Below are 13,363 nucleotides of genomic sequence, written 5' to 3'. Positions count from 1 at the left end.
TTTCTCATTAGCTATATTTTAATGTCTCCCTTACTTCCTGGCCAAACTTTTTTCTGTAATATTAACCTAATAATACTTTAGCCATTTGGTTGCTTAACCACTGTAGCATCATGATTGATTGTCTCACTCCTGATTTATGAATGAAATTGCATTCTCTCCACAAATAGCAGGGAAAAATTCTAAATCTTTTTACTACAACATTAACTTGTTTTCATATTGCTGCCTTTGTCTTTCCTGCATGCTTTAACTGTTGTATTCTTGTTTGGTTTCCCCTTGACTTCTCTTTCTTTCTAGTTCCTGTTTATAATGAGCATGCCCATTTAACCAGTTTACCCACTTTGACTTTCTGCCATGCCCAGATTGGTTGATCTAAGAATCAAGTTTGCAAGTGGTACTTTGTTGAAAACATTCTGACATCTAGCTAGACAGCACATGTGTTTCCCTTGTCAACAGCCTGTCTGACCTCCTTACTCAGAGGATAATTCCATCTGAGATCAGCTATTCAGAGTTCTTTAAAGTTATTTCTATTTACACCCATGTCTGTCCACCGCATTTCATCAAGCTATCTTTTATGTTAGATTCCGTCAGTTAACGTGAGCCTGTAATAGATCATAGTTACCTGACTCCATCTTTTCCCTTTTTAAAGAGAGGCTTGGCATCACACCTTTCAGGTCCTCTTGTTGAACTGTGCCTGAAGCCATGCAGAGATTGCTTGGTCTGTCTGGGGCTACTTTGAAGTGAAATCATGAAGAATTTTATTCGGCTTCTCAACCATTGCCACAGGCCCTCACTCCCTGGTATCTTTACTTCCTGGCTAAAATGTGAGGTCGTTAGAGTTTCTAGAATGTATTTATGGGTCTGTTCAAACAACTTCTGCTTTCAGACAAGTACCACATAGGAAATTAGAGAGGTTAGAGAAGCAATTTATCGCATGGAGTGATGGGAAATTATCTCCTAGCTCTGGTTTCCTTCAGAAACGGTGCTTACTGATGGCAGTGACTTGAGGGAATTATTTCTTAAAGTAACATACAAGTAGGACTCTGTTAGCACTATCTAAAGCAATGTGTTGCTTTCTATCATAAGTATAATAACATGTTCATTTTTTCTTTTGGTTGCTTTCTGAAAAGGAAAAAGAGCTTTCATTTTGATTTTACCATAAGGTATCCTTCTTTAGGTTCCTTTCCCCATTGCATACCTTCTATACTTTTCCTGGGCTGGTCTTTTTATGCCTTGTTTAACAGCTCCTGCAGGTCTGGGATGCTTAACTTGTGCTTCAAATTAAATTCTGTTTGTTCCTTTTCAAACTTCTGCTTCTGGTGGCAGAATGCACTGTTCCAAGGACCACAGAGCCAATTGTTTGGGGAGCCAAAATGCAGGTATCACAGGAAATAAATTTAAGAATAGAAATGTTATCCAGAAAATAAAGAGTTTTTGGCCAGTGTCACTTGAGGGCATGAGAATGTGAAAGTGAAGCTAGCCAGTCTGGTTCCTACTCTCAAAACTGAGTTAAGCAAATGGTGTTAATAGGTAACATGTATGTAAAAGTGATTTAGAATTATGAAGTATTTTGGTTTTAATATGTCAGTACAGGTAAGGTTATTATAAATGTGGCTTTTATGTTGATCATGTGCCTTTTATCTTCTAGGCAACACTTCAGTAACAGCTATTAAGGGGTTTACAGTAGTGTATGAAGGATCCACACTAAACCAAGTTTTTAAGTGTCACTGTTAGTGTAATTTTAAAGAATGTTTTTTGTTCCCAACAATGGCACCAAGTGTACTGCTAAGTGTACATCTATACTAGGATAAAAGCTCTGTGGCACAGCTGTGACTGACCCAGGCCAGTTGACAGGCTGCAGAGCTATAAGTTGCTGAGCCTGAGCTCTGGAACCATCCACTATTGCAGCCTCCCAGGGCTCAGATTCCAGCCTGAGCCTGGATGTCTGCCAAGCAATTTTGTATCCCACCAGCCCAAGTCTGCTGATCTGGGCTAGCCGCAGGTTTTTTATCCCTGTGTAGACATATCCTTAGACTGCAGGTTTTGAAACCTCTTTATCTGGAGTAAAACTGTATGGGTCTTTCAAGATTACAGGCCAGCAGTTCCCTTCCCCATAACAAGTTGAAAGAGAAATGTAGCTCCTGGAATGGCAGACTCCATAAATTCAGGTTAGCTTTTGCATATTCTTCAATCTAAGACAAGGTGGTGGGGAGGGCAAATGAGACTGTAGCAAGAGGCATTATAATATATGGAGATAGCCCTATCTCATAGAGCTGGAAGGGACCCTGAAAGGTCATAGAGTCCAGCCCCCTGCCTTCACTAGCAAGACCAAGTACAGATTTTGCCCCAGATCCCTACATGGTCCCCTCAAGGATTGAACTCACAACCCTGGGTTTAGCAGGCCAGTGCTCAAACCACTGAGCTATCCCTCCCCTCTAGCCATTTGGTTTTCTAATCCTAGTTGGTATTTGTGGTCTGACAGACACTGCATTCTGCCCCAGTTCTGAGCTGTCCAGTGACCTGTTCAGTGTTCCAATCACAAGGCCTTGTAGAGATCTCCATCTCCCTACTGAGCCGAGGGAAACACCTTCTTCGAAGCTACTCGTCCTTTATGAGGGTCCGTGCTGGAGGCAGCAGCTCTATTCTATAAGCTCACAGAAAATTGCTTTTTAGAAACACTTTAAAAATCTTCCCAGCATCCTGGCACTTGCTCTGTTAAACAAGCTCTAGTGATTTGAGAACACCAAAACCAGAGAGAGAGACCAGTCTCCAGAACCTAGGCATATGTAATGAGCTGCTTTATAACTTGTTTTCTGCCAGTTGATCCCAACTTAATTGACTTCTGCTCTCCTTCCCACCCAACCCCCCCACCACTTGTTCTGTTTGTCATGGCAAGACTGAAGCATGTACTGCCTGTGATAGACTGCATATTGTCTGAAAGCTTTGCCCCGTTTCTTTGGAGCATCCGCTGACCTTCCCAAAATACAGAGACTGGGGGAGAGGAAGGGGTTTAGGGAGAAAATAATTTGCTGTATTTTGTCTCTTCTGGGTGACGTACTCTCTGTGGTGGTGGGAGGAGGAGAAATGCTTTAGTTATGGAATAGCTGAAGACTGCTGCAGTCCAGATGAGATTAAATGGTATCAATGGGAAGGGTCATTTACTTACCATGTAATTAGTGATCTTTCACCTAATGCTGATGACCAGGCCTCATACCGACTGACTACACCTGAAATGTGGGTCGAGGGAGCTACACTGCTCAGGGCTGTGAAAAATTTCAGTCACTATAATGTAGCTAGGTCGCCCAAACCCCACTAGAAGACCATCAGCCTAGCTACTGCCTCGTGAGGGGGTGGATCTCAGTGACGGAAAAACCATTCTAGGGCTGTAGTCAGTGTCTATACGACCAGCACTACTTGTGCATGGCTGTCCTGCTGTAGCACCTTCTGGTTTAGACATACCCTGTTCTCTAGAAGGAAACACTCTATTGTACAGTACTTATGAATTTTTGTAGGCTTTAGTCGTCATAGTTGGAATAATTTGTCTGCCAGTGGTAACTCACAATAGTTGTCTAGCCAGGTCATTCACTGTCAGTAGACAACGAAGTCAGTGTTACCCATGGTAATTCCAAGTCCACTATGGTTTGCCTCTTGGGGCTTCTGGATCTCATTTGCGTGAATCTACGTTGCAGCTTGGCTCTGGACATGAAAGCACTGCTCACTTGTATTGGGGAGTCTGTCATTTACCACCTCTTTAAAAATGTAGAGTATGTTTGTGATCTCTCCTGCTCCCATTTTGCAAACTGAATGGCCCCAGTTGTCATCCCATGCATTAAAAAAAGCACACTGGGTAGAAGAGTGAGCAGAGAACGTGCCAGAAGAGTAACACAACCTGTAGTTCTAGGTTACCCTTCTTGATTGTTACTGTTTCATCAAAACCTTTTCTAATGCAGACTAGGCCTTCGTTGGGCTTGTGTCATTTTCTTTTGGACAGAGGCTGGCTTGTAAGGCTTATTCCCCACTGATTGTTTGGAGAAGGGAGGGAGACCAGCAGCCCTCAATTCCAGCTCTGGCCAGTCTGATCCAACCTTAAGAACCAGAAGTTAAATACAAGAGAAGTGTCAGATGAAGGAGCCTGGGACCATGGTTTTCAAAGCCACTTTAAAAAAAAAAAATCACACCATAGAATTGCTCATTCCGATATCTAATCCGGTATGCATTGTGGTGAGTACTTCAGTACTTCCTAGCAGTCCTGATTACTGGTACATTACAAGGTTGGGCATTCAGTCATCTCTCGTGATAGAATAAATTATTTTAACAAGGACTTCAAGAAGGGAATTTTACTTTCATCCACTTTTTCCTAATCCATTTTCATCCTTTTTTTTTTTTTTTTAATTGCCTTGTCTTCCAGTGTAACAGTTTGTTAACTGCTAAGGCTTTCTGTGGCACTCATTGTTTCTGAGCGCCACTTATACGTATGTCTGTCCATCCATCCTGCTGGTGTTTCTCTATTAAAATAATTAATAGACATAAAAATAAGCAAACTTCTATACTGCCCAAAAGAACAATATTGAAAGAAGAGTGCATTCTTCCAAACGAAGTGATTTGGGGTTAATGCTTCTAACTGAAATCTGTTCAATTGTCATTTTAAGAACCATTAATCAACTGTCAAGAGCAGTAGTGAAGAAAAGAACCACTACTTGCCATTTAAAATGGGCAAACTACTATGTTAGCATCACCAGTGTCTCAGCTTTCCCTAGAAGGATTCTGCTCTGGAACTCAGCATTTGTCCTCAGCAGAACTGAACCAGTGTTCTGCTGCAACCGCGTTTGGTTTGGGTTTTTTTAGTGCTTAAAGAGAACTTGAATAGCAACAAGATTAAGAAGCATGATACTCTGGTACTTCCATCATTCCACTGAGTGGCCAGCAGTGTGAGGCTATCAGGTGAGGACAGCTCTTATCTACTGTAGCTGAGGAAGGAAAGGACTGAGATTCCATTGCTGTTTTATCTCAACTGCTCTACAACTTCCATTTGAGATTTCTTGGGGGCGTGGATCAATAGCACTTCCCAGTTTCTCTGCTGTGTACTCTAGCAGGATTTGTTCAGGGAGGTTTCTAGAGGTTACATGGCAAGGGCTGGCACTGGAGTTAAAAGGGTGTGATGGAAAGTCTAGAGAAAGGACATGGGAGTCTGTATAATTAGTTCTTGCTCAGTGTGGCTGAAGCATGAAGAAAACGGCTGGGTCGAGAAGTGAGCAGAGCCTTGGTTCCATCCCAACACTCCTACCAGCTGAGCCAGTGCAAGGGTAAGTTGCACCATAAGAAGGGCTATGGTGAAACACCCCCTGCCCCTAAAGCAGGGAGGGAGCTGTGCCTGAGTCGCACATCCGTCAGCTGCATGCCACCCCTTACACAAGGCTGAGAGGAAGCTGTCTAGCCAGTCCGACTTGTGCAGTTTTCAGCATTTTTCATGTTTCCACGCCTTTTCAGAGGATCTGCTGCAGAGAGCACCACAGGGCGGCTTGTTTCTTTTGATGGACTCTGTCTTGAGTGTTTGAGCTGCGCTCTGCAGTAGTCCAGGCTATAGCAAACGCCTTTCTTGCCAGATTGTAAAGCTCCCAGCATTCAAAAATCGTGAGATTTTAAAACTCTCGCATCTGCTGTCTTTGACTTCAGATTCAGCCTGAGACGTGCACGCACACACTTCAGGCCTCTCCACTGGCCCTCTCCTGACCTCTGCCATTCTGTCCCCATCTCTGCACCTCTCGTAGTGTCCCTCCATGTTGCCCTAGAGGTTTTTTCCCACCAAGCATCATAGTTACTTTCCCTTCCCCCTCTCCTACCCATCATTTCTCCCTCTTGTCTCCCTGCCTCACAAGTGTGCCTCCTGCTCCCTGTCCTTCCTCTGTACCACCACAGCTCCACAGATCTCTTCTCTCCCCTCCTCCATGTTTCTGAATGCTGGGCAGGGCTGATATGCCACCTCCTTTAAAGTGTAAGTCATGTCTTCGCTGCACTTGGGACTGTATGTGGGACATCTCATCTGTGTCCCTTTACACTGTCTTGGGGAGCCATCTGCCTCTCCTCCCAGCCCTTCTGAAGTCACTATTTCCAGTTCACTTCCTAAATATCAGTGATCTTCCAAGAGCACTCTGGGCCTGGGCTTTGTTTGTGCAGTCTGTCTCATTCAGGGTGTAAGCTCCTTGTGGCAGGGGTTACCTGTTCTTGTGCATGTGTGTGTCTGGTGCCACACAAGTAAGGTGTCATCGCTTGTTAACCCGTGGTAGGCTAACTGCTTTAGTGATTCTGGGATTTGCAAGGTATGCCACTCGACTGCAAAGTGGGACTCATGAAGGCAATGTGTTCCGAGAGCTTCAGTTATTAGTAAGTAACCTGCAGGTCTCTGTATTGCTGGTGATGTATGTTGTGGCACGGGTTCATTTCTTTGCAGTAGGAGGTCATGTGTATGAGCGTAGCTACTGCTATGTCATTAAGCATGTTTCTCTCTCTTAAAAAAACAGCGAGGGAGTGGGGGGGGGGATTTCCCATTTTATTTTAAGAAGATTCCTGAGGAGATACAATACTCCCCAGCTGGTGTGGGATCTCAGAGTATTGTCAGAGGGATGCTGAGAGAAGAAATAGAATTGGCGCTTGCACATTTTCAGTTCCTGCTGCATGCTTGATTGAAACAGTAACGTGAATTTTTTGTCTTAGCGTTGAAAGAACTCCTTATTAATCACTCTCTTCTCGTTGCTTCTAGCCCTGATGAAGAATCATCCCAGAAGTTCATTCCCTTTGTTGGGGTGAGTATTTGCTTTGATGTGCAGGTTAAAGTTTGGTGAATTTCATAAAACAAGGTTGATTATTAACAATCTCACTTGGCTCCATAGATTCCAAGGCCCAAAAGGGATGATTAGATCATTCAGTCTGACATTCTATGGCATAACACAGGCCATAGATTTTCACGTAGTTACCCCTGTCCTGAGTCCAGTGCTTGTCTTTGACTATAGCAAATCTTCCAGAAATGCATCCATTATTGATCTGAAGACTTCAAGAGATGTCCAGCCCATCTCCTCTTAAAAAAAAATGAAATTTACCAGTAAAGTCCTTCCTGAAATTGAGCTGAGGATTTACCTGGAAACTGTTCAAGTTGAGAAAAGTCTTACTGTTTTCTCTCTGCAGCCAACTCTTGGCACTTCATATTACACATTTGTATACCACTTTACCTGTCGCTGCACAGAATTGTGTGGTACCTAGTGCGTGGTAAATAGAATCATAGGACTGGAAGGGATCTCAAGAGGTCATCTAGTCCCAGTCTCCTATACTCATGGCAGCACGAAGTATTATCTAGAGTTTAGACCATTCCTGATAGGTAAATAAATGCTCTAAAATGAGAAGTGTTATGCAAAGCAAATCTAATGCTCAGAAAAGCAATTCTTTATTAAATAAACTTTTAATTACAAAACTGAATCACTTTAAAGCCAGGACGTACATAGTTAACAGCCTCAAATGTTACCCTGCCAGCATAATATTGCATATAAAGGAATGCATATTACATCACTGTAACTTTAACTCTGATTCAAAATGAATTTTTACCAATAATCTCAAAATGAAATCATGTCCTTTTTGAAAAAGAAACCTACAAATTATATAGCTGCATTTGTAAGGCTCTTTAAAAGGGAGTGGAGGGTGGATTAGCCCATCCCTTGTTATTTTGTTCGTCCATTAGGCCTAATTTCCAAGACACCAGTTTTGGTCCATTGATTTCCAGTCCCACACTTGTTTAAGTTATGCCTGGTACAATCCTGGAGTTATATCAGCATTCCTTTTAGCTGTCCCCTTTTGCACCTTTTCCCACCAGCACTTGTTGCAGGTTATTGTGACCCTTCATGAATTTTCATTCATTTTCCACAGTTGAGCTCACAATTAGGTTAAATGTGTAGGCCTGGTTATCAGAACAGACCGCACTGAAAACACGCCCATTGGGGTGGCAGTTCCCATATAGAATTTTTTTAAAATCCATTTAATATGTTGAACTAACAGGACTAGTTGTAGAGTGGTACTAGGCCAAACACTTTAAAGAGGCCCAAGTATATTATCGCAATGCAGGTACCCTTATCAACCAAACTTCCAACTTCATCCAAAAATTCAAATTTGACAAAGAGCTATTTTCCTTTAACTCAAGCTGGTTTTGGCATAGTTTGTATGAAATCTGCTAACCTTCCAATTTTCTCAGTACTAGTGTTTTAATGTTCAAAACATGTGACTGAGAGCTGGGTGACTCTGGCCCAACATCCAGCCTATATCTAAATCTTGCATTTCTTTCTGCATACCATCTCTAAGATCCAGCCTTGCCTCTCCTGTCCATCCACACAACTAAAGTTCTTGTCCAGTCTCTCATCTCGTGTTTTGATTACTGTAACATCCTTCTCTCTGGCCTTGGCAAGATTGCATTTGTCCTGCTGTTACCCATTCAGAATATTGCTGGAAAGGTTATTTCCTAGCTCATCACTAATCATGTCACCCCCCTCTCTTTTTATCCTTGCCCTGGCTCTCCCTTCTCTATCATGTCAAACACAAGCTTCCCTTCTCCACTTTCTAGGCCCTGCAGTCAATCCCCAGCCTAGCAGCTCTTGTTTGCTATCGAGCTGTCAGTGCTCTTCTATTGTCCTGTGATACCAACCTCCAATGCCCACTTGTTAGATGTTCCCATTGGCACCTTTGTACTTTCTCCCATGCTGCCCCTCACGCCTGGGAAGAGCTCTCCCGTGAACATCCGAAACCCTACCACCTCCTCCACCTTCGACTCCCTCGTCAGAACTCTCCTTGGGCCTGAGGCCCACAAAGAACTTGACAGCCACTAAGTGGTTGGTGTGCAGAAACCATTGCCTATTATGCTGCCAAATATTGTCTCATTGTTTACTTGTACTACACTGTCTGCCTATACTGATGTTGTCTCTGGTCTTGCACTTAGATCATCAGCTCCTTTGGGTAGGAGGTGCCATCTTTTTGTTCTGTATTTACAGCACCTAGCACAATGGGGTCCTGGTCCTTGATCCAGGCTCCTGGGTGCTATGGCTAAATTCATAGTGAGTGAGTCACTAGTCCCCTTACCCTGCCATTGTAGGCATGCTGAGAGAAATAGAAACTTTTGTGTTGCCTGCCCTTCTGGTGCTCTGATTCTCTTGCTGATGTGTTTCGTAGCAATGGAGCAATCTTACCTTTCTCAGGTTTACTTTTTTCTTGGTTAGGTTATTCAGTCCTCTAACATCTAAGGTTATAATATTAAATGGATTTATACCTGAGAGGATGACCTGTTGATTTCTCTTCAGCCACTAGATGTCTCTGCTCTGTGGTTTTTGTTGCATTCCAGTATCTTCCCTTGCTTTTTATGGGGGGGTGGGGGTGGGGGTGGGGGGGAGTGAATTGTTCTTCCTCCTCCTGATCATCTTAAGTCAGCTTTTGTGTGTTTTGTGTAGCTCAGTAGTACTTCCAGGTGTAAGTGTCAAAGTCCCGAATGCCTTAGAGCTGTTAGCAGGTCTTATCCTAAGGCTGACCTCTGGTTCAGGTTGACCTTGCTTTCACCTTAATGTCTTTCTCTGTCCTAAGATGTAGCCTTCCCAGGAAATCTGCCTTTGCAGTTCTGCTGTTGATATACTCCTTTATTAAGTAAGGTACTAATCTCCCTGAAGCTGTGAGGTGAATAACACTGACTTTTCCAAGCTGACAAGTATTCTCATGACTTTGTGTCAAGCAAGCTCTGGGATCAATGAATTTTTCTGTCACGGCTTACTACTGGGTGTGTGTCCTTATGTGAAGTGTTTCAGCTCTCCTAATGAAAGGGAGAGGAGCTAAGATATTAGGCTTGAAGTGGTATGAACCCCGCACACAATACAACTTTCAGGTTTTTATAAGGGTCTCCTCTTAGGTTTAGTTCTCATTGTAATCTGCCAAATAAAGTTTGAAGAATACTGGTTCAGCAGTTCTCACATTGACTGATTTTAAATTAGCATTGCTTCTCTATTTTGAATATGGGTGAAGAACATTCTCTCTTGAAAAAAGATGAAAAGTTTCTATTTTGCATTCATAAAACTGCCAAGTTGAAACACTCTCACTTGTTATTTATGAGCCCTTGGCACACTCTTTAGCCTCAGGGCATTATGATCATGGTCCACAGAATTTCCCCTTGCAATTCCTGCATCAAGCTCAATAACTTGCAGGTGAACCAGAGAACATATTTTTAGAAATCCAATGTTGATTTGAATGCCCTGAATTGATGGAGAATCCACGCCATTCTCTGGTAAGTGGCTGCAGGGATTTTGCCCTTACCTACAAAAACTTGTGGCTTTTTCCCAGTATGAATTTATGAAGTTTCCACTTTCAGCAAGTGTGTCGTTTTATCCCTTTGCTATCTTAGGGTATGTCTGCGCTAGAAACACTACAGCATCGCAGCCGTAGTGACGGAAAGGGTGCTTCCCTTCCTGTGGTAAATCCACCCCTCTGAGGGCTGGTCTCCACTTGAAATGCTACGGTGGCACAACTGCTTCGCTTCAGTGGAGACCCCACCTACGCCAACAGAATGGGTTCTCCTGTTGGTGTAAGTAATCCACCTTACAAGAGGGGGTCACTAGGTTGATAGAAGAATTCTTCTGTGACCTAGCACTGTCTACACTGTGGGATAGGTCAGCATAACTACATCTCTCAGGAGTGTGAATTTTTCATACCCCCGAGTGACATAACTAGGTCAAAATAACTTTCTGGGGTAGACCAGCCCTTTGAGTCCTGTACTATTTATGTACTTCGACCATGTTCAAGTCATCTCTTAATCTTCTTTTTGTTAAGCTAAATAGATTGAAGTGGTTTAATTTTTCACTGTACAGCAGGTTTTCCAGGCTTCAAAATCATTCTTGTGGCTCTTTTCTGAACTCTTTAGTTTGGCAATATCCTTTTTGAAGTCAGACAACAGCACTAGATAGAATATTCTAGTAATGGTTTTGCCAATGTTATATACAGAGGTAATTACACATCACCTATGTTCCCCTGCTTATACATCCAAGCGTCATCTTAGCCCTCTTAACCACAGTGTTGCAGTGCTGTCTTGATTTTTCTATGATTTGTTAAATCAGTATTGTGTGGTACTAAGATACAGACGTACAAGAACGTTATGTCAACACAACTCTCTCAAACCAAATTAGCTTCATCAAGAAACAATACCAAGTTGGTTTGAAAAGGCCTTTTTTCATAAAACTTAACTGGCATTTAATTCTGCTACCATCTTAAGGCAATCAGTAAAGAATTAAACCATTCTATTATTGATTCCCAGCATTGATGTCAAGCTAATTGGCCTATAGTTACCCAGATGACCCCATTATAAATATTGGCATGACACTACCTTTCTTCCTCTGGAACTTCCCTAGAGTTCCAAGTTTATTTAAAATGAGCATTGAGTGTTCATTTTGTTCCTTGGCCAAATCTTTTAAAACTGTTGGTTGCAAGTTATACTGTCCTGCTGATCTTTAAACATTTTTAACTTTAGAAGATGCTGTTTAACAGCCTCCTTTAATGTTTGATTGGAAAGTGTTTGATCACTGTATATGAATACATCACCTGGCTTCTTTCCAAATACAGAGCAGGAATAGTTATTGAATGCGTCTTCTGCCTTGTCTGTATCAGACAGTTTTATCATCTCACCTAGTGATCAATTCCTGATAAATTTAAAAAACGTATTGTCCTTAACCCCACTAGTCTAGTCATAGATTTTTTTCATTGACATGTTTAGCTTTCTTGATCTTGTATTGCATTTCGTAACTTCTGATTTATATTTATTGCTGTTAACTTTTCCTTTTCCCCATTTGTTATTCTTTGTCTTTATTTTGTATTGCTGCTTTCACTTCCCCGCTAAACCAGGATTCTTTAATCAGTGCAGCCATCTTACATGATTGTGGAATTGCGAATCAGATCATGTTCACTTGCACTTAGGTAACCACTGATTCTTAGTTCAGTGTTCAAGTCATCTTTATCCATCAGAATGAGAGGTCTAGTGTAGAATTAACTGGTGTTGGTTGCATTAATTCTGGTGCTAGACCATTATAATTTAGATATTATTTTCTTCCTGAATATCTCATAGTGTTGGGGTAAACTGTTAAACAGAAACTCTGTTGCACCCGAGATGTGGGCTGCATTTTGATGGTACTTGAAGTGGTGTAGCCAAAAATGATTTTCTGTTGTCTTTCTGCTCCCATTCCTGTTCCTAGGGGCAGCAGGGGACCGGTATGGTCTCTGGTATAAGTTTGAGCAGTCTCAGGGTTAATTCAAGTTACACAGGCTGATAACCATCCTTAGGTTCCATGCCCCCTTTACAGGGAGACAGGGGACTGTTAAGTTAGTATAGCTGGTTGTATGCCAGTCAGGGATTTCTATTCCCAGTAGAGTACTCCGCTGCCTATTTGCACCACCTTTCTGGCCCTTTTGCATCACCAGAGTGATGGGAAAGGGATTTGTGAGACTGAGCCTCTGGCCCACAGTTTTTCCAAGTGATGGAGCCGACCAATACATATAAACTCAATTGTGTTTTCCATTCCAGGTGGTAAAGGTTGGAATAGTGGAACAGTCCTCAGCAACATCAGGTAATAGAACCTTTGCTTGCTTTTCATTGCTATCTGTAGCATTCCAGATTGGAGCTGTAATATCTACATTATGAGAGTGCCTGAATGCATGGGTTTAGTGGCGCAAGGTCAGAGTTAGCAATCATGGCATGTTGGGGCTTGTTGACAGGGAGAAAGTTATACCGGTATAAGATAGGGTGTGAATTTAAAGCGCTAAACTCCCCATGTGGATGTACTATTCTGGTATAAAAGAGCCTTTTTTCTGGTTTAGTTTGTCACTTTGGAAGCGGTTTAAATTTAGCAGAAAAAATCCACTCTTATCCCAGAGTAAGTGTGTTCACATGGGGTGTTTATGCTGGTATAACTGGAAACATTTCTGTGTAGACAACCACTAAAAAAATAAGTGCAACATCAGTGTAAACTTGAATTCAGTGCATGGGTTCATTTTACATACATAGTAATAAGGTTCAGAGTTTGTTTCCTGATTAAATCTGTAAGTCACATATGCACTTGGAGGACTGTAGCTCAGGTTCTAGCAACCTGTTTTGCTGTCACCATCTCATTGCAGTCCTCCAGCAGAAATGGGAGTGGAGGATATTGGCTAAAATTGTCTCACACACAAGAGCTACATGAAAAGAACACTATTAGGGTTACAAAAGCAAGCACTCAAACAGAATTAGGGATGTCCATGCAACCTTAATTCAGCCCCTAGTGGGTCTGCATTGATAGTATGTGATCATGTAATTGAAGACTATTTTTTCTAC

At 42.2% G+C, this 13,363-nt stretch overlaps 1 protein-coding gene across 7 annotated transcripts in view; it reads left to right on the top strand.

Moving 5' to 3' along the window:
- The window catches only part of PACS2 (phosphofurin acidic cluster sorting protein 2), a 191,518-nt gene that overhangs the window by 142,267 nt on the left and 35,888 nt on the right, over positions 1–13,363 (top strand). For all 7 annotated transcript variants that reach the window (XM_039483783.1, XM_039483786.1, XM_039483782.1 and 4 more), the window contains 2 exons: positions 6,755–6,797; positions 12,578–12,620. In XM_039483783.1, coding sequence (XP_039339717.1) covers positions 6,755–6,797; positions 12,578–12,620 — 86 coding nt within the window. The remainder of the gene's footprint in view (positions 1–6,754; positions 6,798–12,577; positions 12,621–13,363) is intronic.

The sequence above is a fragment of the Mauremys reevesii genome, linkage group 8 (assembly GCF_016161935.1).
Source record: "Mauremys reevesii isolate NIE-2019 linkage group 8, ASM1616193v1, whole genome shotgun sequence".
Classification (NCBI taxonomy): domain Eukaryota; kingdom Metazoa; phylum Chordata; order Testudines; family Geoemydidae; genus Mauremys; species Mauremys reevesii.
Note: the sequence above shows the minus strand (reverse complement) of the source record. Positions and strands in the feature narration are given on the sequence as shown.